The following is a 25,295-nucleotide window of genomic DNA, read 5'->3' as shown; positions in this document are numbered from 1 at the left end:
CCCCTCTCAAAAGGAGGAGCAGCCTGGGACAAAATTCAGCGTCCTCCAGAGACAGGTCAGACAAACGCAACGTGGGACAGATCCCGCTACTAGAAAGAGAATCGCGTGACCCAAAGAACAACGGGGACACGTTCGCACCGAAGGTGGCCGTTAACTGGTTTCGCGGCGCTCCCTCGAACGCGGCAGCCATCTTACAGCTCTGCCGCCTCGGACAGGATCCAAAACGGGTCCGTGAAAAAAGAAGTCACCGTCCAAGAGGGGAGTCGCCTGGGCGTAGACAGGAGCCAGAAGCTGGCAACGAAAGCAAACGTTCTTGTGGTTCCAGATGCAAAAAAGGCATGTTTATCAAAAGGCAAGGTGTCCCTTGCTCGGAGGAATACGAGGCAGCCGGTTTCTCCAAGATGCCGGCTGGCCGGCAAGGACTGCGGTCGCTACTCAAGCTTGGTTAATGGGTAGCGGCTTCCACGGCAGCCGCTGCAAAGCTTCGCTCTTTTTTTACCGTTTCGGCACGAGTCGCAGGCCCGCCGTTTCCTGCCCGCCCCCTGCTCCTCCGTCAAAATTCACATTTTCCGGGTGGCGACGGCAAGGGAGGGAGCGGAAGGGAGACTTGAACGGTTCCCGAGCAAACCGGGTGCACGATGCAGCCCCGAGAACAGTCACGGGCAACGAGCTGCGGCGGCCGCAAACCGTCCGAGCCATCTGGGAAGGCAGGCGGGAATTGTCCTTTGGGAGGAAAGCCAAGGCCCCTCCGCGGAGACGCACCAACCTTTAGCGTAAGACATTCTGCACAGGGAATTCCCTTGGAATCCAGCCCGCTTAACCCTCTCGTGGGTAGACGAGGACTCCTTCCAGCGAAGGGAGGCAGAGAGGCAAACAGCATCTTGGAAATGTCGACGGTCCAGCGATTGTTAAGTAAACGGGGAAATGGGAAAGAAAGACACGTTCACATATCTTTGGGCATCCAAAGCGTTGGCTTTGGATGTAGATTAAAGGCAGGTTTTGAGGGGTGGGGGTGGGGGGGGGAATAACACACACACACATTTCTTTAGAAAAGTGTTGAAGGGAACAGGAAACAGACAGACAGTGTTGGGTTCCTTCTGTCCGGTAAGCAGATGTAGCCCTAACTGCTCTTAAGCGTCACACATCTGCTCCAACGCAGCTCTTGCCCACGGCTGGGACCTTGGACGTCCTGCCTTCCTAACCCGGCAGCATCCTTTTAACCGTAGCTGCTCACTTAGTCCGCGCTAGACCGACCAACAGGCCCAGAGGTCCGTGAAGGCGTAAGTGCACGTCAGCACAGCGGCTGACTTCTATGCGCTCGCATCGAGCATGGCGCCTCCTTCGCACCGCTCAGGCAAGCCGCGCAAACGGACGGCAGACGCGGTTTCCTAACCCCGCCTCTGCCTTCGTTCCAGGCAGAGCAGAAACCAGGTGGGCTCAAGCGGCATCACATTTGGTGGGAGGGGGACCGGCCCCCCTTCGCCGAGGTGGGGGCGTTCGGCATCAGTTCTGGAGGTCAGGTGGCAGAAGTCGCGCCAAAGCAGTCTCCGCACCACCGCGGCTTTCCAGAGGTGGAGATGGCGTCGAGACACTGAGTGCAAACGGGAGCGTGGGCTCCGGGCGAGGGTCTCCGCCCTCCCGCTCAACAGACGCTGAAGACCGAGGGCGCCTGGGCCCTGTACTTCTCGTGGAAGGCCTTGAGGATGGGCACGAGGTTGGCAAAGGTGGGGCGGAAGGCGGCGTCCGATTCCCAACAGTTTTTCATCAGGCGGTAGATCTAGGGGAGACGGGAAAGAGGCACAGGTGAAGGAGGAGCGTAAGAACATTTCCCTGCGAAGAAAGGTTAAAGCGTTTGGGGCTCTTCGGCTTGGAGAAACGTCAACTGAGTGCTGACATGATAGGGGTCGGCAAGATTCTGCATGGGATGGAGAAGGCAGAGAAAGAAGTCCTTTTCTCCCTTTCTCACAATACAAGAACTCGTGGGCACTCAAAGAAAATTGCTGAGTAGTTGGGTAAGAACAGCGGAAAGGAAGTATTTCTTCACCCAAAGGGTGATTAACACGTGGAATTCACTGCCACAGGAGGTGGTGGTGGCTACAAGCAAAGCCAGCTTCACGAGGGGACTGGATCAACATCTGGAGCGGAGGTCCATCAGTGGCTGTTAGCCACAGCGTATTGTTGGAACTCTCTGTCCAGGGCAGTGATGCTCTGCATTCTTGGTGCTTGGGGCAGGGAACAGTGGGAGGGCTTCTAGTGTTGTGGCCCCACTGGGGGACCTCCTGATGGCCCCTGGGTTTTTTGGCCACTGTGTGACACAGAGTGTTGAACTGGAGGGGCTACTGGCCTGATCCAACAGGGCTTCTCTTATGTTCTTATGTGACTCAGAGTGTTGGACTGGAGGGGCCATTGGCCTGAGCCAACAGGGCTTCTCTTATGTTCTTATGTGACACAGAGTGTTGGACTGGAGGTGCCATTGGCCTGATCCAACACGGCTTCTCTTATGTGACACAGAGTGTTGGACTGGATGGGCCACTGGCCTGATCCAACAGGGCTTCTCTTATGTTCTTAGGTGACTCAGAGTGTTGGACTGGTTGGGCCACTGGCCTGATCCAACAGGGCTTCTCTTATGTTCTTAGGTGACTCAGAGTGTTGGACTGGATGGGCCACTGGCCTGATCCAACAGGGCTTCTCTTATGTTCTTAGGTGACTCAGAGTGTTGGACTGGAGGGGCCACTGGCCTGATCCAACATGGCTTCTCTTGTGTTCTTATGTGGCACAGAGTGTTGGACTGGAGGGGCCATTGACCTGATCCAACATGGCTTCTCTTATGTTCTTATGTGACACAGAGTGTTGGACTGGAGGGGCCACTGGCCTGATCCAACAGGGCTTCTCTTATGTTCTTAGGTGACTCAGAGTGTTGGACTGGAGGGGCCACTGGCCTGATCCAACATGGCTTCTCTTGTGTTCTTATGTGGCAGAGAGTGTTGGACTGGAGGGGCCACTGGCCTGATCCAACATGGCTTCTCTTATGTTCTTATGTGACACAGAGTGTTGGACTGGAGGGGCCACTGGCCCGATCCAACAGGGCTTCTCTTATGTTCTTATGTGGCACAGAGTGTTGGACTGGAGGGGCCACTGGCCTGATCCAACATGGCTTCTCTTATGTTCTTATGTGACACAGAGTGTTGGACTGGATGGGCCACTGGCCTGATCCAACATGGCTTCTCTTGTGTTCTTATGTGACACAGAGTGTTGGACTGGAGGGGCCACTGGCCTGATCCAACAGGGCTTCTCTTATGTTCTTAGGTGACTCAGAGTGTTGGACTGGAGGGGCCACTGGCCTGATCCAACATGGCTTCTCTTGTGTTCTTATGTGGCACAGAGTGTTGGACTGGAGGGGCCACTGGCCTGATCCAACATGGCTTCTCTTATGTTCTTATGTGACACAGAGTGTTGGACTGGATGGGCCACTGGCCTGATCCAACAGGGCTTCTCTTATGTTCTTAGGTGACTCAGAGTGTTGGACTGGAGGGGCCACTGGCCTGATCCAACATGGCTTCTCTTGTGTTCTTATGTGGCACAGAGTGTTGGACTGGAGGGGCCACTGGCCTGATCCCACACGGCTTCTCTTGTGTTCTTATGTGGCACAGAGTGTTGGACTGGAGGGGCCACTGGCCTGATCCAACATGGCTTCTCTTATGTTCTTATGTGACACAGAGTGTTGGACTGGAGGGGCCACTGGCCTGATCCCACACGGCTTCTCTTGTGTTCTTATGTGGCACAGAGTGTTGGACTGGAGGGGCCACTGGCCTGATCCAACATGGCTTCTCTTATGTTCTTATGTGACACAGAGTGTTGGACTGGAGGGGCCACTGACCTGATCCAACATGGCTTCTCTTCTGTTCTTATTTGACTCAGAGTGTTGGACTGGAGGGGCCATTGGCCTGATCCCACACGGCTTCTCTTCTGTTCTAATGTTCTTATCAAAGAAGCCATGTTGCATCAGGCCAGTGGCCCATCCACTGTGACTCTGTGTCACACAGTGGCCAAAAGGCCAGGTGCCACCCGGAGGTCCATCAGTGGAGCCAGGACATTAGAAGCCCTCCCACTGTGCCACCCCAAGCACCAAGAATACAGAGCATCACTGCCCCAGACATGTATTCAAGACAGGCCCCCACAGGGTTACCAGCTCCAGGCCTTTTCTCGGAGCCAGTCTCATGCTCAGCTCTGGTTTTTAAATCTATTGCTGGATTGTAAAAAGGCACTTGGATTTTCAGTGGTTTACTGGCCTTCCAGAGACCTTTCCCAAGCCTCTGGCGTGATGTTCCAAAGAGAGCCAGTTTGGTGTAGTGGTTAAGCGTGCGGACTCTTATCTGGGAGAACCGGGTTTGATTCCCCACTCCTCCACTTGCACCTGCTGGAATGGCCTCGGGTCAGCCGCAGCTATTGCCGAGCTGTCCTTGAAAGGGCAGCGTCTGGGGGAGCTCACTCAGCCCCACCTATCTCACAGGGGGGCCTGTTGTGGAGGAAGAAGATATAGGAGATGGTGAGCCGCTCTGAGACTCTGATTCAGAGAGAAGGGCCAAGCTACAGGCATAGACAGCTTCAAGAGGGAAATGAATACACATGTAAAGCAGAGGTTCATCAGTGGCTATGAGCCACAAGGCAGTGATGGCACACTCTGTGTAGGGCAATGAAGTTCTGTCTTCTTGGTGCTTGGTGGGCAACAGTGGGAAGGGTTTTGGAGTTCTGGCCTGGCTGGTGGACCTCCTATGGCCTCTGGGTTTTTGGCCAGTGCGTGACACAGAGCGTTGGACTGGAGGGGGCCACTGGCCTCATCCAACATGCCTGTCCTTGAAAGGGCAGCTTCTGTCAGAGCCCTCTCAGCCCCACCCACCTCACAGGGTGTCTGTTGTGGGGGAGGAAGGGAAAGGAGATTGTAGGCCGCTCTGAGACTCTGTCCTTGAAAGGGCAGCTTCTGTCAGAGCCCTCTCAGCCCCACGCACCTCACCGGGTGTCTGTTGTGGGGGAGGAAGGTATGGGAGATGGTGAGCCGCTCTGAGTCTCTGATTCAGAGAAGGGCGGGGTATAAATCTGCGGTCGTCGTCTTCTTGGCCTGCAGATCTGCTCCTCTAACCTGTCCAGGACTCACCTCACAAGGGCAATCCTTGGGGCTGGGCAGTCGCCTCCCTCTGTCCAGCAGTTCTATCAGCCTCAGCACCGTCATCTGCCCCTGAGTTACGCCGATCATCTCAATGAATTTCTACAGCAACAGGGGAGGGAAACAAACCGTCAGAGCGCGCAGACAGGAGCAACCCAATTCCGCATGCCGTGGAGACCCGGTCTGCGTAACAACTGTCTCCTCCAAATGCACAAATAGACTGGGGTTCCTTGTACTTCCGATGGGATGCTGGCTGGTTCCATCAGGCGCACAGAGAGCATACCAGGAAACGGAAAGCACATTCTCAATGCAGAAAGCACAAGGCATCTAGGAATACAAGTGAAGCTGCCTTATACTGAATCAGAAAAAAGAAGGGCAAAAACCTCTGGAACGATAGAAAAAAGGGAGATGTGCAGAACACACCAGAACAGGGGTGGCAAGGCTTGCTTAATGCAAGAGACGTGTAGAAGAAATGTCAGGTGTTTGAGAGCTGGAACACATGGATGTCAGATGTTGGAGGGAGGGAGGGGCAAAGGGAGGAAGGAAGAGAGGAGGGAGGGAAGGGAGGGAGAAAGGAAGGGAGGGCAGGGAGAGGTGGAAAGAAAGCATATGTGGCTCTTTCACACATATTGTGTGGCTCTCAAAGCCCCCATTAGCACCATTGGCTGGTGGCTTGGAGATTGCATTTAAAAGTAAAGCTGCTTTCTTTCCACCTCCACCTCCATCCCCCATCTATTTCCTTCCTTCAACTCTCCCAGCTCATGTCTTGCGGCTCTCAAACATCTGATGTTTATTCTAGGTGGCTCTTGCGCTAAGCAAGTTTGGCCACCCCTGCCCTATAACATAAAAAACCAAGAAACTGTCTTATACTGAATCAGAACTTTGGTCCATCAAGGTCAGTACTGTCTGTTCTAACTGGCAGCAGAACTCTAGGGTCGCAGGAAGAGGTCTTTTACACCATCTCCTACCTGGTCCCTTTAACTGGAGATGCCGGGATTGAACCTGGGACCTTCTGCATGCCAAGCAGAGGCTCTGCCACTGAGCCAGGGTCTCAGGTCTTTCCCATCACCTCCTGCCTGGTCCTTTTAACTGGAGATGCCGGGGATTGAGCCTGGGACCTTCTGCATGCCAAGCAGAGGCTCTGCCACTGAGCCAGGGTCACAGGTCAAGGTCTTTCCCATCCCCTCCTGCCTGGTCCTTATAACTGGAGATCCTGGGGATTGAACCTGGGACCTTCTGCGTGCCAAGCAGAGGCTCTGCCATTGAGCCAGGGTCACAGGTCAAGGTCTTTCCCATCCCCTCCTGCCTGGTTTTTCTAACTGGAGATGCCAAGGATTGAACCTGGGACCTTCTGCATGCCAAGCAGAGGCTCTGCCACTGAGCCAGGGTCACAGGTCAAGGTCTTTCCCATCACTTCCTGCCTGGTCCTTTTAACTGGAGGTGACAGGGATTGAACCTGGGGCCTTCTGCATGACAAGCAGAGGCTCTGCCACTGAGCCAAGGTCTTTCCCATCACCTCCTGCCTGATCCTTTTAACTGGAGATGCCGGGGATTGAGCCTGGGACCTTCTGCATGCCAAGCAGAGGCTCTGCCACTGAGCCAGGGTCACAGGTCAAGGTCTTTCCCATCCCCTCCTGCCTGGTCCTTATAACTGGAGATCCTGGGGATTGAACCTGGGACCTTCTGCATGCCAGCAGAGGCTCTGCCATTGAGCCAGGGTCACAGGTCAAGGTCTTTCCCATCCCCTCCTGCCTGGTTTTTCTAACTGGAGATGCCAAGGATTGAACCTGGGACCTTCTGCATGCCAAGCAGAGGCTCTGCCACTGAGCCAGGGTCACAGGTCAAGGTCTTTCCCATCACTTCCTGCCTGGTCCTTTTAACTGGAGGTGACAGGGATTGAACCTGGGGCCTTCTGCATGACAAGCAGAGGCTCTGCCACTGAGCCAAGGTCTTTCCCATCACCTCCTGCCTGATCCTTTTAATTGGAGATCCCGGGGATTGAACCTGGGACCTTCTGCATGCCAAGCAGAGGCTCTGCCACTGAGCCGCGGCTGTTGCTCCATACATGGGTCTTTGACTCATTCCCCACAGCTCAACCGGGCTCAGCCCAGGCTACAGCAACTGAACTGCAAGGACTGGAAGCAGTGAACCCTGACAGCCAGTCCTTTGATTCTGTACTAGCCCTCAACGGGAATCACACGGAGGCCTCTTGGCTTTGCCATTCCCACCGCTGTGCTCCCACCCACCAATATCCCCACTCACGGGACTCACCGTTGGGGGGCTCTGACCAGGATCACAGTGTGTCAACAGCTCGTATAAAGTCACCCCAAAGGACCAGACGTCAGAGGCATAGTAAAACTTGCACTCCTTCAGGCACTCCATGGCATACCTGCGGCACAGAGAAAACAGAAATGAAGAGCTGCTGAGTAGTTCAAAGGGCAAGATTTGCCTCCTCTGATGGAGGAAACGGTCCATCTACTATAAACTGAAGAGCCCTGCTGGATCAGTCTAGTGAAGGTCCATCTAGTCCAGCATCCCATCTCAATTAGTGGCCATATGTAGGGTCAACAACAGGGCAGAGAGGCTGAGGATTTCATAAGAACATCAGAACAACCCTACTGGACGAAACTAGGGGTCCATCTGGCTCAATATTCTGTCTCACACAGTGGCCAGCCAGTTCCTCTGGAGGGCCAACAACAGATGAGGCCTTCCCCTGAGAAGAACATCAGAAGAGCCCTGCTGGACCAGACCAGTGAGGGTCGTTCTAGTCCAGCCTCCTGTCTCACACAGCGGCCAGCCAGTTCCTCTGGAGGGCCAACAACAGGGCAGAGAGGCCGAGGCCTTCCCCTGAGAAGAACATCAGAAGAGCCCTGCTGGGTCAAATCAGCGAGGGTCCAGCCTCCTGTCTCACACAGGGACCACCCAGTTCCTCTGGAGGGCCAACAACAGGGCAGAAAGGTCCAGGCCTTCCTCTGAGAATAACATCAGAAGAGCCCTGCTGGGTCAGACCAGGGAGGGTCCATCTAGTCCAGCCTCCTGTCTCACACAGGGACCACCCAGTTCCTCTGGAGGGCCAACAACAGGGCAGAAAGGTCCAGGCCTTCCTCTGAGAATAACATCAGAAGAGCCCTGCTGGGTCAGACCAGGGAGGGTCCATCTAGTCCAGCCTCCTGTCTCACACAGTGGCCAGCCAGTTCCTCTGGAGGGCCAACAACAGGGCAGAGAGGCTGAGGCCTTTCCCTGAGAAGAGCATCAGAAGAGCCCTGCTGGATCAGACCAGGGAGGGTCCATCTAGTCCAGCCTCCTGTCTGCAGTTCCTCTGCAGAGTCAACAACAGGGCAGAGAGGCTGAGGCCTTCCCCTGATAAGAACATCAGAAGAGCCCTGCTGCATCAGACCAGGGAGGGTCCATCTAGTCCAGCCTCCTGTCTCACACAGGGGCCAACCAGTTCTTCTGGAGGGCCAGCAACAGGGCAGAGAGGCCGAGGCCTTCCCCTGGGAAGAACCTCAGAAGAGCCCTGCTGGGTCAGACCAGGGAGGGTCCATCTAGTCCAGCCTCCTGTCTCACACAGGGACCGACCAGTTCCTCTGGATGTTGCCAACCTCTTCCTCTAGATAGCCAACAACAGGACACAGATGCTGAGGCCTTTCCCTGATGTTGCCTCCTGGCATTTGGATTGCATTAGTCCCCATGGCTTGAATGGAAGACCACCGAGGCAGGCCAGGGTTGTTACGCAGAGGGAGGGAATGGCCAACCACCTCTGTGTGTCTCTTGCCCTGACCGGGAGGGCCCAGGTGAGCCTGATCTCACCAGATCTCAGAAGCTAAGCAGGGTCAGTCCTGGTTCATACTTGGAGGGGAGGCCACCAATAAATCCCAGGGCTGCTATGCAGAGGCAGGCCAGGGCAAAACTACTCCTGTCCATCTCTTTCCTTGGAAGCCTTATGGCAGGAGTGGCCAACGGTGGCTCTCCAGATGTTTTTTGCTTACAACTCCCATCAGTCCCAACCATTGGCCACGCTGGCCAGGGCTGATGGGAGTTGTAGGCTAAAAAAACATCTGGAGAGCTACATCTGGCCCACCCCTGCCTTATGGGATCGCTGTGAGTCATCTGTGAGCCGACAGCACTTTCCAATCCCCCCGCCTCTAGGTGCCCAGGTGTTCTGCAGCTGTTTACCTACCAAAAGACAGGGCTGTCTCCATCTTCACACACCCGGTAGTACTCGTGTCCTTCCGGGATGGCTTTGGCCAGGCCGAAGTCCCCGATCTTGACCACATTCTCATTCTCCAGGAGGACGTTCCTGGCTGCCAGATCCCGGTGGATGTAGCGGAGGGAGTGGAGATAAGCCATCCCCTGGCAAGAGCAAACACAGGGTGAGCACCCAGCTTCCTCAGCTCAGCAGGCCCAAAAATCCGGTCACCAAAGGGCTTGAGGGGAAGACGATGACTGTAGATTTACACCCCGCCCTTCTCTCAAAGAGGCTCACAATCTCATTTCGCTTCTTCCCCCGCAACAGACAACCTGTTAGGTGGGTGGGGCTGACAGAGGTCTGACAGAAGCTGCCCTTTCAAGGACTGCTCTGCAAGAGCTCTGACTGACTCAAGGCCACTCCAGCAGATGCAAGTGGAGGAGTGGGGAATCAAACCCAGTTTTCCCAGATAAAGAGTCTGCGCACTTAACCACTACGCCAAACTGGCTCTCTAAGATGATGATACTGGATTTGTATCCTGTTCTTCACTCTGAATCTCAGAGCGGCTCACAATCTTCACCTTCCTCCCCCACAACGAACACTCTGTAAGGTGGGTGGGGCTGAGAGAGGTCTCCCAGAAGTTGCCCTTTCAAGGACAACTCTGCAAGAGCTATGGCTGACCTAAGGCCATTCCAGCAGCTGCAAGTGGAGGAGTGGGGAATCAAACCCGGTTCTCCCAGATAAGAGTCCGCACCCTTAACCACCACCCCAAACTTCTCTCAGTGACCCTGAATCTCAGCTTCTGATTTAAAGGACACCTTCCCTTTTCAGAACCAGAGAAGAGGTAAACCAGCATCCCCCCACCCCCCCCACACAACAGTTCACTCTGTTCCCACCGCAGGAAAGAAAAATCTCCAGGCACACAAATTCAGGGCCTGAAGGGGGATGACGCTCACCTCGCAGACCTGCTGGGCGAAGAGAAGGATGTGAGCCAGGCTGACGTGGTGCTTCGGAAGGTAGTCCCTGAGGCTCCCCAAAGGAACGTACTCCATGATCAGCTGCACGACCTTTTCCCCTGCAAACGGAGATGGGAACTGGCACTTGAAACTATTCCATCCAAACTTCCTTCCCCTCCAAAATCACCCCAGAGAGAAGAAGCCAAAGGGAAGGCAGAGGGGGAGGCGGAGCCAGAAAGGAAAGTGGAGGCAGAGAGGGAGGAGGAGCCAAAAAGGGAGTTATAGGCAGAGAGGGAGGCGGAGCCAGAGTTAGAGAGGGAGGCGGAGCCAGAAGGGGAGCCAGAGCCAGAAAGGAAAGTGGAGGCAGAGAGGGAGGAGGAGCCAAAAAGGGAGTTATAGGCAGAGAGGGAGGCGGAGCCAGAGTTAGTGAGGGAGGCGGAGACAGAGTTAGAGAGGGAGGTGGAGCCAGAAGGGGAGGCAGAGCCAGAAAGGAAAGTGGAGGCAGAGAGGGAAGAAGAGCCAAAAGGGAGTTAAAGGCGGAGGTGGAGCCAGAGGCAGAGAGGGAGGCAGAGCCGGAAAGGGAAGTGGAGGTAGTGGGAGAGAAGGGAAGTGGAGCCAGATAAGCCTTCGATATTTCCTCTGCTTACCCTGCATGAGTAGAATGCAGAGTGGAAGCCTGGAGGAGAGATCCCCCGCCTCCCATCAGCCCCTGGGGCGAAGTGCCCGTACCTTGCTGGCTGCAGCAGCCCTTGTACTTGACGATGTTCTCGTGGTAGAGGGTCTTCAGGATCTCAATCTCCTTCTTCCAGCTGGCCAGGAGCTGCTGGCTGCAGCCCGACTTCAAGGCCTTGACGGCCACCATCTCGCCCGTCCCGTCGTTGGTGGGGTCGTAGCAGTACAGGCTCACCTTCCCGAAGTGGCCCTAGAAAAGCCGGTGAGGAAACAAAGGTGGGGATTTGGCCACTGCAGGAGGCGGCGTCTCTTTGACAGCTGTCACTGGGCGTGGCCGGGGTTAGGGTTTGGGATTAATTTGCTCAGAACAAGAACAGAACGTGCTCCGGTGGGAACGCTCTTTGCCGCAACCCTGCGTAGAAGTTCTTCTGAGAAGAGGACGTTCTCCCACCAATTTTGGCAAACACAGGAATTCATGACTTCCTCGGGCTCTCAATTCACAGCCTGGCAGCCAATCCTCAGACCAGGGATCTCCAGTGGTTTTAGAAAATGGGTGGGGCCCAGTCGCACTTTTGCCCAGCAAAGCCTGAGATGGGCCACTTTTGCCCAGCAAAGCCCATGACGGGCCACTTTTGCCCAGCAAAGCCCGTGATTGGCCACTTTTGCACAGCGAAGCCCGTGATTGGCCACTTTTGCCCAACGAAGCCTGAGATTGGCCACTTTTGCCCAGCGAAGCCTGAGATTGGCCGCTGGGGATTTCACTGGCTGTGCAGATTTTTTAATATGTTGCTTTGGCAGCAAGCTGACGCCACACAGCAAGATTCTTCCCTGTGTGACTGAAGGTCCGCCACAGCAGCCATTTTTATTTCGTTTCATTTTAATTTTTAAAGATTTATACCCTGTCGTATGCCGCAAACAGGCTCAGGACGGCTTATGGGTGGGGCTCTGCCCCGTGGGAGCCATCCCGCTGTGCCAGGATTCCAAAGGTGCCCACAAATACAAACAGAGTGTTGGACTGGATGGGCCACTGGCCTGATCCAACATGGCTTCTCTTATGTCCTTCTGTGACACAGAGTGTTGGACTGGATGGGCCAATGGCCTGATCCAACATGGCTTCTCTTATGTCCTTCTGTGACACAGAGTGTTGGACTGGATGAGACATTGGCCTGATCCAACATGGCTTCTCTTATGTCCTTCTGTGACACAGAGTGTTGGACTGGATGAGACATTGGCCTGATCCAACATGGCTTCTCTTATGTCCTTCTGTGACACAGAGTGTTGGACTGGATGAGACATTGGCCTGATCCAACATGGCTTCTCTTATGTCCTTCTGTGACACAGAGTGTTGGACTGGATGGGCCACTGGCCTGATCCAACAGGGCTTCTCTTATGTCCTTCTGTGACACAGAGTGTTGGACTGGATGAGACATTGGCCTGATCCAACATGGCTTCTCTTATGTCCTTCTGTGACACAGAGTGTTGGACTGGATGGGCCAATGGCCTGATCCAACATGGCTTCTCTTATGTCCTTCTGTGACTCAGAGTGTTGGACTGGAGGGGCCACTGGCCTGATCCAACATGGCTTCTCTTATGTCCTTCTGTGACACAGAGTGTTGGACTGGATGAGACATTGGCCTGATCCAACATGGCTTCTCTTATGTTCTTCTGTGACACAGAGTGTTGGACTGGAGGGGCCACTGGCCTGATCCAACAAGGCTTCTCTTATGTTCTTCTGTGACACAGAGTGTTGGACTGGATGAGACATTGGCCTGATCCAACATGGCTTCTCTATGTTCTTATGGCTGGAAGGCTGAGTCAACCTTGAGCCGGCTACTTGAGCCCAGCTTCTGCTGGGATCGAACTCAGGCCGTGAGCAGGGCTTGAGCTGCAGTACTGCAGCTTTCCCACCCCGCACCACGGGGCTCCCTGGAACTAGTCACGGACGAACAGGACAAATCAGAACACTCTACCTCTCCCAGATCTCGGATCTTCTTCAAGTATCGCTTCTGAAAGACTGTGGGGTCGGAGACGGGGCTGACGGGGTCGACGGAGGTGATGTCGAGGAGATCTGGAGAAAAGAGAGAAAGAGCTGAGAGGCGGCCCAGCGCTGTACAGAAGGAAGCAGGCTCTGGCGGCAACATCCGCTGGTTGACAAACACGCTGCGGCCTGTGGGAGGAGCACTGGATTCTCCAACAGGTTGGTCTCAAGAGCGCAGCTCAGGTGGCTTTAGACCAGGTCTGTCACGATCTGTGCTGTGCGTCAGAGGCCTAGTGGGCCTAGGGAGTCTGTGAGGCCTGTGTCGCAGCAGGGAGAGGCAGCCTACAATCCCCAGAATGCTTGGCGCTGGTCTTAGCCAATCGGCGTCCGAGTAGGCTCTGAGGGGAATTGTTTAAAAGCTCTCTCAGGGACAGACGCTGTTCTTTCCTCCTAAGAGCCCGAACAGGCAAGGGTCTAAGTGTCTAGAGCAGGGATGGCCAACGGTAGCTCTCCAGATTTTTTTTTTTTGCCTTCAACTCCCATCAGCCCCAGCCAGCATGGCCAATGGCTGGGGCTGATGGGAGTTGAAGGCAAAAAAAAACAAAACATCTGGAGAGCTACCGTTGGCCACCCCTGGTCTAGAGCACTTCAGTTTAGTGGCATTAGGGGGCTTCATTTGCCTTCACCCACGTGACTATAGCTTTAAAGCACCTTATCCGTTCACTTGCCCTTTATTGGTTTTCCTAAAATAAAACCTTTCTGTTGTTCTTTGTTCCCCTGCCTCGTCTATTTTCTTGGCCAAAGCAAGGGGAATCTGAAGGGCTTGGGAGGGGACTCTGCGCCTTCCCATGGGACCCTAATTCCAGAGTGGGGGCAGCGTCAGAGGGCGCCCCCATCTGGGTCACGACCTCAGGGATCACTACTGGGGCGGCCCTGTTGCGCCTACCAACACCCTTCTGGACACTCACCCAGTGCTTGTAGAAAGTGGGTGGAGTCAAGTGGGGCTTTTGCCCACCAAGGCTTCTGATTGCCTACCAAGGATTTGATGGCTTGCAGCTGCCACCGCAACAGAAAGATCTGTGAGGTGGGTGGGGCTGAGAGAGCTCTGACAGAAGCTGCCCTTTCAAGGACAGAGCCTTAGAGCAGCCTACAATCTCCTATATCTTCTCCACCCACAACAGACACTCTGTGAGGTGGGTGGGCCTGAGAGAGCTCTCCCAGAAGCTGCCATTTCAAGGACAGAGCCTCAGAGCAGCCTACAATTTCCTTTATCTTCCTCTCCCACAACAGACACCCTGTGTGCTGGGTGGAGCTGAGAGGGCTCTCCCAGAAGCTGCCCTTTCAAGGACAGAGTCTCAGAGCGGCCTACAATCTCCTTTATCTTCTCTCCCCACAACAGACACCCTGTGAGGTGGGTGGGCTGAGAGGGATCCCTTTCAGCGACAGAGAGTCAGAGCAGTCTACAACCTCCTTTCCCTTCCTCCCCCCACAACCAACACCCTGTGAGCTGCCCTTTCAAGGACAGAGTCTCAGAGCGGCCTACAATCTCCTATATCTTCTCCCCCCATGACAGACACCCTGTGAGGTGGGTGGGGCTGAGAGAGCTCTGACAGAAGCTGCCCTTTCAAGGACAGCTCTGCGAGAGCTCTGGCTGACCCAAGGCCATGCCAGGAGGCGCAAGTGGAGGAGTGGAGAATCAAACCCAGTTCTCCCAGATAAGAGTCTGCACACTTCACCACTACACCAAACTCAGGGTTTCCCCTTGGTCGGGTTCAAAACGTCTCTGTGCCAAGCTTACTGTTTGGCTGCAGCTGGGTGAGGTCTCGCAGGATGGTGCGGAAGGAAGGCCGCTCCTCCGGAGTGTAGTTGAGGCACTGGCTGATCAGGGTGGCCAGCTCCTTGAAGGACGGCTCCGGCAGGCGGTGCTTCTTCTCATAGAAACGCTCCTTCTGTGGGGAGGAGGAGGAGAAGAGAGCGTCAAGACAGGAGGCTGGCCGCACGGTCAGTTACATCATCGGACTAAAAATGGAAAACTGTCAGATGCCCCTTTGGTAATATGCACAGGACTAATAAAAAGAAACACTTGCATATGAAACAGGGAGGGAGGAAGGAAGAAGGAGAGGGCAGACGTGGAAAGAAAGCAACTTTTAATGCATTCTCCAAGCTGCCAGCAGGCTTGGCTTGGAGAAGTAGTTTAAAGAGAGAAATCCCTTCTCCAAGCTGGAGGAGGAGGAAGAAGAGGAAGAAGAAGAAATTGGATTTTCATCCTGCCCTATACTCTGAATCCCAGAGTGGTCACAATCTCCTCTACCTCCCCCCTACAACAGACACCCTGTGAGGTGGGTGGGGCTGAGAGATCTCTGACAGCAGCTGCCCTTTCAAGACCAGCTCTGCGAGAGGTCTGGCTGACCCAAGGCCATTCCAGCAGCTGCAAGTGGAGGAGTGGGGAATCAAACCCGGTTCTCCCAGATAAGAGTCCGCGCACTTTTGTATGAACACAGATATGACAGATAAAAATCTGGAATTTCCCACTAAATAGTAGGTTTTTATAGTATATCAAAAAGTCTGTAGACTTTAAAAGTAATATGTACTACTTTTGGATACTTGCAGATATAATGAATTTTACTTTTTTTCCCTTTCTTGATGTAGTAATAAATGTAATCTGCTCTTTTATTTTCTGTACCTTATCCCTGATCCTCTCCTCGATTTCCTAACCTTCCCTGTTAAGACTTAATAAAACTTGCTTACACCTCTAAGAGTCCGTGCACTTAACTGCTACACCAAACTGGCTCTCAGAAGGGGCGGGGGAGGGGGGTTGAGGGCCACACAATGTGTGTGAAAGAGCCACCCCTGTCCCAGACATTTCCCTGTCTTCCAATATATAGAAACACAGAACTGGAAGGAACCCTGAAGGTCATCTAGCCCAACCCCCTGCGCAATGCGGGACATTCAGAGTTCCCTTCCCCACTCCTCTGGTGACACCCACTCTATGCCCAAAGTAAGGCAGACAAAGCCCCTCCAGGTTCATTGAGCCAATCTGCCCTGGAGAAAAATTCCGTCCTGGCACCCAAATGGTCACTGGTATCACCCCAGGCAGAGAAGAAGGGCCACAAGAGCCAAGAACCGTCTCACCCCCTTTTGCCCTCCCTCTCATGATCTGTCTAAACCAGGGGTGTCAAACATGCAGCCCAGGGACCGAATCAGGCCCCCAGAGGGCTCCTATCAGGCCCCTGAGCAACTGGCTCCTGTCTGCTTCGTTCTCCCTCTCTCTTGCTTCCTTCTGCATCTCAGCTTGCTTTGCCAGGCTCTCTCAATCGCACAGCAGAGCTACTTAACCAAGCCTCTCTTCTTTCTATTGGCTGAGGCTCCTCCCCCTCCTGGTCCCCTGGGGAAGGAATGAAAGAGCCAGAGCTTCCTTTGCCCAGTTCCCTGGATCCCCTGGGAGAGATGCAAAGAAAGCACCTTTAAGACCAACAAATGCTAATGTTTTAAGCATGTTTTAAAGTCTTTTTTTTTTAAAGTCTTTAATTGTGTTTGTGTCCTTTATGAAGTTTATATCTCTGCGACCTAATCTTAAATCGGAATACACATGGTGTGGCCCAGCCTGATATGGGTTACCATATTTTGGAAAACAAAACAGAGGACCAGGCTTCATTTTGGGCAGGAGCTCACAGGAGTGGAGTTCTGGAACCTCTAAATCAAAGGTGTCGAACATGTGGCCCCGAGCAGCTGGCTATCATCTGCTTCCTTCTCTCTCTCTCTCTCTTGCTTCCTTCTCCATCACAGCTTGCTTTGCCAGGTTTGCTCAGTCACACAAGAGCACAGAGGAAGGGGGGAGGCAGAGCTTGCCTTGCCTGACTTTCTCAATCACACAGCAGAGCTACTGAACCAAGCCTCTCTTCCTTCTACTGGCTGAGACTCCTCCCCCTCCCTGTCTCCTGGAGAAGGAAGGAAAGAGCCAGAGCTTTCTTTGCCCAGTTCCCTGTATGCCATGGGAGAAATTAAAAGAAATCACCTTTTAAGACCAATGAGCACTAATGTTTTAAGCATATTTTATCTTTTTCTTTTGCTGTGTTTGTGTCCTTTATAAAGTTTATATCTCTGCTACCTCATCTTAAACAGGTACACACGTGGCCCGGAAGGGAGGGAGGGAGGGAAAGAAAGCAACTTTTAATGCATTCTCCAAGCTGCCAGCTGGCTTGGCTGAGACTCCTCCCCCTCCTTGTCCCCTGGAGAAGGAAGGAAAGAGCCAGAGCTTCCTTTGCCAAGTTCCCTGTATGCCATGGGAGAAATTCAAAGAAAGCACCTTTTAAGACCAACGAGTGCTAATTTGTGTCAGATCCGGCCCTCATGACAAATGAGTTTGACACCCCTGGTCTAAACACTCCGGGGAGATCCCAAAAGCGCACGTGCGCAACAGGAGAGCATGGGCGGACCCTACCTCGGAGGGGGTGCGCTCTTTCAGGGGCACATCCGCGTCGAAGCAGATCTCCAGCAGCGTCGCTCCGAAGCTCCACTTGTCGGCCGCGGTGCTGAGGTTGCCGACATCTTTGACGCACTCGGGAGCAATCCACGGGATCCTGTCGACTCGCTCTTGGGGACGGGGGAAGAGAGAAACTGAGAGTTGAGGCTCGCAGAAGGAAGGGAGGCGTTAAAACAAGCAGACAGCAGGCTGCCCCCGAGGTTCGGCGACAGCTAAGCAGGCGTCCCTTGCAAAACAAAACAGAAACTCTGTTCACAGGGACGGGGAGGTGTGGTGAGTTCTGGTCAACGCACCTCAAAAAGGACATTCCAGCATTGGGGAAAGTGCAGAAAAGGGCAATTCGAATGATTCAAGGGTTGGAACCCTTTCCCTACGAAGAAAGGTTAAAACGCTTGGGGCTCTTTAGCTTGGAGAAACGTCGACTGCGGGGTGACGTGATAGAGGTTTACAAGATTATGCATGGGATGGAGAAAGTAGAGAAAGAAGTCCTTTTCTCCCTTTCTCACAATACAAGAACTTGTGGGCATTCGATGGAATTGCTGAGCAGTGGGGTTAGAACGGATAAAAGGAAGTCCTTCTTCACCCAAAGGGTGATTAACATGTGGAATTCACTGCCACAGGAGGTGGTAGCAGCTACAAGCATAGTCAGCTTCAAGAGGGGATTGGATAAACAGAGGTACATCAGTGGCTCTTAGCCACAAGGTCTAGATGGAACACTCTGTCTGGGGCAGTGATGCTCTGTATTCTTGGTATTTGGGGGGGGGGGGGCACAGTGGGAGGTCCTCTGATGGCACTTGGTTTTTTTGGCCACTGTGTGACTCAGAGTGTTGGACTGGATGGGCCATTGGACTGATCCAACATGGCTTATGTTCTTATGGGCCATAGGCCTAATCCAACATGGCTTTTCTTATGTTCTTCTGTCTGGGGCAGGGATGCTCTGCATTCTTGGTGCTTGGGGTGGGCAACAGTGGGAGGGCTTCTAGTGTCCCGGCCCTACTGATGGACCTCCTGATGGCACCTGGTTTTCTGGCCACCACGTGACACAGAATGTTGGACTAGAGGGGCCACTGGACTGATCCAACATGGCTTCTCTTATGTTCTTATGTCTGGGGCAGTGATGAGCTTGCTTCTTGGTGCTTGGGGGGCAACAGTGGGAAGGTTTCTGGAGTTCTGGCTGCACTGATGGACTTTCTGATGGCACCTGGGTTTTTTGGCCACTGTGTGACACAGAATGTTGGACCGGATGGGCCATTGGCCTGATCCAACATGGTGGTGGTTTGCCATTGCCAGCCTCTGTGGAACAACCTTGGGCTTCCTTAGCAGTCTGCCATCCAAGTGCAAACCAGGGCAGACCCTGCTGACCTTCCCGGATCTGACTAGATCGGGCCAGCCTGGTCAAGGAAAGAGACAAGCAGAGGTGGGCTTGCCATTGCCTGCCTCTGCAGAGCAACCCTGGTGGTCTCCCATCCAAGTACAAACCAGGGCAGACCCTGCCTAGCTTCTGAGATCCAACAACATCAGGCTAGCCTGAGCCATCCCGGTCGAGGCAAGAGACGAACACAGGCGGGGAATTCCGAGGAGGAGAGGGCGTACCTTCTCGGGAGAGGACGGTGAAGCTGACTCCAGGGTCGCTGAGCTTAATGAACGGCTTCAAGCCGTCTTCCAGGCCTTTCCTGGCCAACAGGATGTTCTTGGCGCAGACGTTCCCGTGCACCAGGTTTTTGTCTTCCTGGGTCAACAGAGAAAAAAGCATCTTGTGAGAAATCTCTGATGTCGGTGCAGGCTGAGCCAGTTCAGAAGCCCCGCCACCCCCCCCCCCCCCACACACACAAAAGAGCTTCCCGTCAGCAGCAGGAACTAGGAGGAGGAAAGCATGGAGTTAGGAGGGCAAGGGTGTCAAACATGCAGTTCGGGGCCTGAATCAGGCCCCCGAGCAACTGGCTGTCACCTGCTTCCTTCTCCCTCTCTCTTGCTTTCGTCTGCATCGCAGCTTGCTTTGCAAGGCTGGCTCAATTGCAAAGCAACTGCTACGAAGCAAAACCTCTGTTGTCTCCATTGGCTGAGGCTCCTCCCTTGGGGAGCATGGGGGGGGGAGGGAGAGCTTGCTTTGCCGGGCTCTCTCAATTGCACAGCAGAGCTGAGCCAAGCCTCTCTCCCTTCTATTGGCTGAGGCTCCCCCCCCCCTACAGTCCCCCGGGGAAGGAAGGAAAGAGCCAGAGCTTCCTTTGCCCGGTTCCATGGATCCCAAGGGAGAAATACAAAGAAAGCACCTTTAAGACCAATGAGTACTAACGTTTTAAGTTTTAAAAAATATATATTTGTGTTTGTCTGTGTCCTTTATAAAGTTTCTATCTCTGCTCCCTAATCTTAAATAGGTACAAACATGGCCAGCTCCTACATGGCTTGGCCCAACCCCACATAACCCAGCCCAACAAAGTCTCATTTATGTCAGATCCAGCCCTCATAACAAATGAGTCTGACACCCCTGTAAGGGGTTCCCCATTTTGCTGAGCCTGCAGGCCCCCTGGGAATTCCAACACAGCCAGGCGGGGGCTGCCCTGGAATGGTTGCCACAGGTCACCTTCAGTCACCCTGTGACAATCTTCTGAGCTGTGGTCAATTGATAAGAAATTACTGTTGCATTGTAATTTCAGCAGCCATTCTATAATCACATTCGTTCGACCACTGAAAAAGGCCCAATGGGCCACAACGCATATGGTCAATAAGGGTCAATAATGGCCATTTTTGGTTGTCATGGTAGAAGAAGAAGAAGATATTGGATTTAAATCCCGCCCTCCACTCCGAAGAGTCTCAGAGCGGCTCACAATCTCCTTTCCCTTCCTCCCCCACAACAGACACCCTGTGAAGTAGATGAAGATATTGGATTTATATCCTGCCCTCCAATCCAAAGAGTCTTAGAGGGGCTCAAAATCTCCTTTCCCTTCCTCCCCCACAACAGACACCCTGTGAGGTGGGTGGGGCTGGAGAGGGCTCTCACAGCAGCTGCCTTTTCCAGGACAACCTCTGCCAGAGCTATGGCTGACCCAGGGCCATTCCAGCAGGTGCAAGTGGAGGAGTGGGGAATCAAACCCGGTTCTCTCAGATAAGAGTCCGTGCACTTAACCACTACACCAAACCGGCTCTCCACTTAAAACACACAGCGCACTTAAAAAAAAAGAAGTATTTATTACACAGTGTAACAATTGACAATTAAAAGCAAGCTAGATACACAGAAATGCTAAAATCCAACATAGAAATTACACATCAACTGAACATGAATCACATAACAGATTATCTAAAAAAACAAACAAACAACCCACTAGGCCAGATGCATTTCGTCTATAAGAGCCTTCCTCAGTGGCCAAAGCAGTGCGCACTTAAAACAAATCTTCTCACGATGTGACCGAACTGCCACAGCCTCAGTTGACTCATTTTCGCTGCTAGGAAGAATCCTGCCAGAATTCACCTACCAAGTAACTCAGGGCGCTCGCTAACTGCGCAGCGACAGTGAACTTCCAGCCGACCGTTATCCGCCCTTTGTTTTTGCGCAAGAAGACATCCAAAGGGCCATGTTCAATGTACTCTTCCACCATTATGTCTGAGGGCAGCAATGAAAAAGAGAGAGAGAGAAGGTGAGCATGCTAAGGTGAAGATGGAGGAAGCATCGTTGCTTTGAATTTGTAGGTCACTGGATTGGATGCAAAGCCACAGGGGGCCATGGAACGGGCCCTGTTAAAAGGCCAGATACAAAAAGAAGGCAGAACACAGTCCAGGAAGCTGGGGAGCACGAGGGAACTCAACCACAGCCAGCGCTGGATGGTGTCACCACGTGACGCCCATCTTTTTTCTCCATACATATATCTATATCTAACTCTATATCAGGATGGCCAAACTTGCTTAATGTAAGACCCACATAGAACAGGGGTGGCCAACAGTAGCTCTCCAGATGTTTTTTGCCCTACAATTCCCATCAGCCCCAGTCAGCATGGCCAATGGCTGGGGCTGACGGGAGCTGTAGGCAAAAAACATCTGGAGAGCCACCGTTGGCCACCCCTGACATAGAATAAAAGAGCTGCGAGATGTGAACGTCAGAGAGCTGGGAGGGAGAGAGAGAGGGAGGAGGGAGGGAGGGAGAGAGGGAGGAAAATAGATGGGGGAGGGAGGGAGGGAGGGAGGGAGGGAGGGAGGGAGGGAGGGAGGAAGGAAGGAAGGAAGGAAGGAAGGAAGGAAGGAAGGAAGGAAGGAAGGAAGGAAGGAAGGAAGGAAGGAAGGAAGGAAGGAAGGAAGGAAGGGAGGGAGGGAGGAGGGAAGGGAGGGAGGGAGGAGGGGGAAGGGAAATAGGAAGGAAGGAAAGTAGGAAGGAAGGAGGGAGGGAGGGGTGGGAGGAGGGAAAGAGAGAGGGAGAGTGGGAGGGAGGAAGAGAGGGAGGGAGGAAAATAGATGGTGGGTGGGAGGGAGGGGAGGGAGGGAGGGAGGGAGGGAGGAAGGAAGGAAGGAAGGAAGGAAGGAAGGAAGGAAGGAAGGAAGGAAGGAAGGAAGGAAGGAAGGAAGGAAGGAGAGAGGGAGGGAGGGAGGAGGAGGGGGAAGGGAAATAGGAAGGAAGGAGGGAGGGAGGGAGGGTGGGAGGAGGGAAAGAGAGAGGGAGGGTGGGAGGGAGGAAGAGAGGGAGGGAGGAAAATAGATGGTGGGAGGGAGGGAAGGAGGGAGGAAGGGAGGGAGGGAGGGAGGGAGGGAGGGAGGAAGGAAGGAAGGAAGGAAGGAAGGAAGGAAGGAAGGAGGGAAGGAGGGAAGGTAGGAAGGAAGGAAGGAAGGAAGGAAGGAGAGAGGGAGGGAGGGAAGAGGGAAGGAGGAAGGTAGGAAGGAGAGAGGGAGGGAGGGGATGGAGGGAGGAAAATAGATGGGGGAGGGAGGAGGGAGGGAGAGGTGGGAAAGAAGCAATTTTAACTTTATATACGTTCTCCAAGCCATAGGCTGCCATTGGCTTGGTGAAGTGACTTTAAAGAGAGAAATGCCTTCTCCAAGCTGGCTCATTGGGCAGTGTGGGCTTCAGGAGCTAGACAATATGTGCAGAAGAGCCATGTGGCTCCCAAGCCACAGTTTGGCCACCCCTGGCTCAGAGGAAGCGCTGCTCAGAAGACCAGATTACAGCCTCTCCAAGAGGCAGGCACGAGGCAAGGCGAGAAGCCCTGCAGAAGACAGAGTGGGGTGGGGGTGGGGTGAGGCGGAGGTCATACTTACTCTCGGAGCCCCGCACGCACACCCCGTGCACAAATGCCAAGTGGATGTGGGAGACCTGGTTCATGAGGCTTGCGGTCTCGAAGAACGCCTGTGGGTAAGAGAGGGCAGGCCGTCACCACGCGAAGGGTACAGCCGAAATACAGAAGCGGGATTCTACTGGCTGACCGAGAGCCTGCTGAAGGTGGGGCGTGGGGAAGGGGAGCCCACTATGGAACTTCCGCTACCGTCGACCGTTTTAGGACAGCGGTAAGAAATGCCGTCAAGCGGGGCAAGATCAGAGAGTCCTCAAGGCAAGAGATGGTGGTTTGCCACTGCCGGTCTCTGCGCAGCAGCTCTGGATTCCCTCAGCGGTCTCCCGTCTAAGGATCAGCCCCGCGGCTTATCTTTCCACAGCTGATGAAAGCAGGCTGGCCTGGGCATTCGAGGTCAAGGCAGGAGATGTTCAGAGGTGGTTTGCCGTTGCCTGCCTCTGCGTAGCAACCCTGGACTCCCCTGGTGGGTTCCCATCCAAGGACTGATCTGAGCCCACCTTGTTTCGCTTCCAAGATCTGACAGGATCAGGCTAGCCTGGGCCATCAAGGCAAGACACATGCAGAGGTGGTTTGCCCTTGCCTGCCTCTGCATAACAACCTTGGACTTCCCTGGTGGGTTCCCATCCAAGAACTGATCCGGGCCCACCTTGTTTCGCTTCCAAGATCTGATGAAAGCAGGCTAGCCTGGGGCATTCAGGTCAAGGCAAGAGACATTCAGAGGGGGTTTGCCATTGCCTGCCTCTGCAGCGGCCCTGGGATTCCTGGGTGGTCTCTCATCCAAGTGCTGACCAAGGCCGTCCCTGCTTAGCTTCCGAGATCTGATATTGGGACAGCCTGGGCTATTCCAGGTCAGGGCAAGAGACAAACAGCAGCGTTTTGCCGTCAGCTGCCTCTGCATAGTGACCCCGGGGAACCTTTTTTTTCTGACAAGGACCATTTGGATATTTATAACATCATCCGCGGGCCGTGCAAAATTATCAACTTAAAAAACAGTGCTCCGCCAAGGGAGAATGATTCAGGCCGGCAGAATTAATGCAAATAATTTTTTTCTATCAGAAGTCATGTGGGGAGAGCCTAATTCAGCGCGCACACACACACACACACACTGGCCTGCCGCTCTAGGCAAATGCCTAAGTCCAGGCATATTAGACCGCATCCCCTAATATTAGCATATTAGGCCACACCATCTGGGGTAATCACATGCAAATTGAACTGGTGGTAGCTGGCTCCCACCCCTGCCAGCCCTCCCTCCCTCTCCCTTCAGCTGCTCCCAGCAGACCTTTAGAAACACCCTCATACCCCAGCAGCAGTCCTTCACAATGCCCACAAGAGAGAGGGGGGACTCAGCCCAGCAACCCCTGACCAAGCGATCTCGAGGGCCGTAAATGGCTCTCGGGCCTGATGTTCCCCACCCCTGTCCTAGAACTATCCACCTTCATACTATCCGGTGCCAACCCTGTTTGCTTCTGAGATTGGACAAGATCAGCCTAACCTGATCCAAATCAAGGCAAGAGAGGTGGTTTGTCACAGCCTGCCTCTGCATAGCCACCCTGGACTTCTTTGGCAGTCTCCAATCCAAGGGCTAACACTGCTTATCTTCCAAGATCTGATAAGACCAGGCTAGCCTGGGCCATCGAAGTCAAAGCAAGAGACATTCAGAGGTGGCTTGCCGTTGCCTGCCTCTGTGTAGCAACCCTGGAGAGTTCCCTCGGGGTTCCCATTGAAGGAATGATCTGGGCCCACCTGGCTTATCTTCCAAGATCTGATAAGATCAGGCTAGCCTGGGCCATCGAAGCCAAAGCAAGAGACATTCAGAGGTGGCTTGCCGTTGCCTGCCTCTGCGTAGCAACCCTGGAGAGTTCCCTCGGGGTTCCCATCGAAGGAATGATCTGGGCCCGCCTGGCTTAGCTTCCAAGATCTGACCATATTGGGCTAGCCTGGGTTGGACGAGAAGGGAAACAGGCAGTGTGTGAAGTGGCCCTGTCTCCCAGGCCCTTCTCCATCTCTTGCTTCTGGTCCGAATTCAGGATGCCAGAGAAAGTAGGGGACGGAGTTGGCCCTGTGCAGTCCATTATACACACAAAGCGGCCTTCTAATGAATCAGGCCTTTGGTCCATTGAAGCCCGTATTGCCTACTAAGACCGGCAGCAACAGTTCCAGGGTCTCAAGGAGGTATTTCCCATCCCCTCCTGCCTGGTCCTTTGAAGTGGAGATGCCAGAGATTGCGCCTGGGAGCTTCTGCATGCCAAGCAGAGGCTCTACCCCTGTAACCTTATAAGTGAATCAGACCCTTAGCCTATCAAGGTCAGTACTATCTACTCACACTGGCAGCTGCTCTCCAGGCAGAAGTCCTTCACATCACCTCCTGCCTGGTCCTTCTAACTGGAGATGCTGGGGATTGAACCTGGGACCTGGGAAGGGTCCATCTAGTCTGCATGCCAAACAGAGGCTCTACCACTGAGCCAGGGTCTCAGGTCAAGGTCTTTCCCATCCCCTCCTGCCTGGTCCTTTTAACTGGAGATGCTGGGGATTAAACCTGGGACCTTCTGCATTTCAAGCAGAGGCTCTGCCACTGAGCCAGGGTCT

The 25,295-nt window shown here is 53.8% G+C and overlaps 1 protein-coding gene across 2 annotated transcripts in view; it reads right to left on the bottom strand.

Annotated features, from left to right (window-relative positions):
- Window positions 1-1,040: 1,040 nt before the first annotated feature.
- TYK2 (tyrosine kinase 2) overlaps window positions 1,041-25,295 on the bottom strand; it is an 87,570-nt gene continuing 63,315 nt past the window's right edge. The window contains exons 12-23 of one of the 2 annotated variants that reach the window (XM_060253469.1): window positions 22,678-22,765; window positions 20,910-21,037; window positions 19,033-19,168; window positions 17,398-17,549; window positions 14,755-14,905; window positions 12,949-13,046; window positions 11,036-11,228; window positions 10,307-10,425; window positions 9,342-9,514; window positions 7,433-7,550; window positions 5,153-5,263; window positions 1,041-1,777 (exon numbers count right to left, since the gene is read on the bottom strand). In XM_060253469.1, coding sequence (XP_060109452.1) covers window positions 1,643-1,777; window positions 5,153-5,263; window positions 7,433-7,550; window positions 9,342-9,514; window positions 10,307-10,425; window positions 11,036-11,228; window positions 12,949-13,046; window positions 14,755-14,905; window positions 17,398-17,549; window positions 19,033-19,168; window positions 20,910-21,037; window positions 22,678-22,765 — 1,602 coding nt within the window. In that variant the 3' untranslated portion in view covers window positions 1,041-1,642. Of the gene's footprint in view, window positions 1,778-5,152; window positions 5,264-7,432; window positions 7,551-9,341; window positions 9,515-10,306; window positions 10,426-11,035; window positions 11,229-12,948; window positions 13,047-14,754; window positions 14,906-17,397; window positions 17,550-19,032; window positions 19,173-20,909; window positions 21,038-22,677; window positions 22,766-25,295 lie in introns of both variants that reach the window. The other variant, XM_060253470.1, reaches the window with a different exon arrangement.

Source organism: Heteronotia binoei, chromosome 13 (assembly GCF_032191835.1).
Source record: "Heteronotia binoei isolate CCM8104 ecotype False Entrance Well chromosome 13, APGP_CSIRO_Hbin_v1, whole genome shotgun sequence".
NCBI classification, from domain to species: domain Eukaryota; kingdom Metazoa; phylum Chordata; class Lepidosauria; order Squamata; family Gekkonidae; genus Heteronotia; species Heteronotia binoei.
Note: the sequence above shows the minus strand (reverse complement) of the source record. Positions and strands in the feature narration are given on the sequence as shown.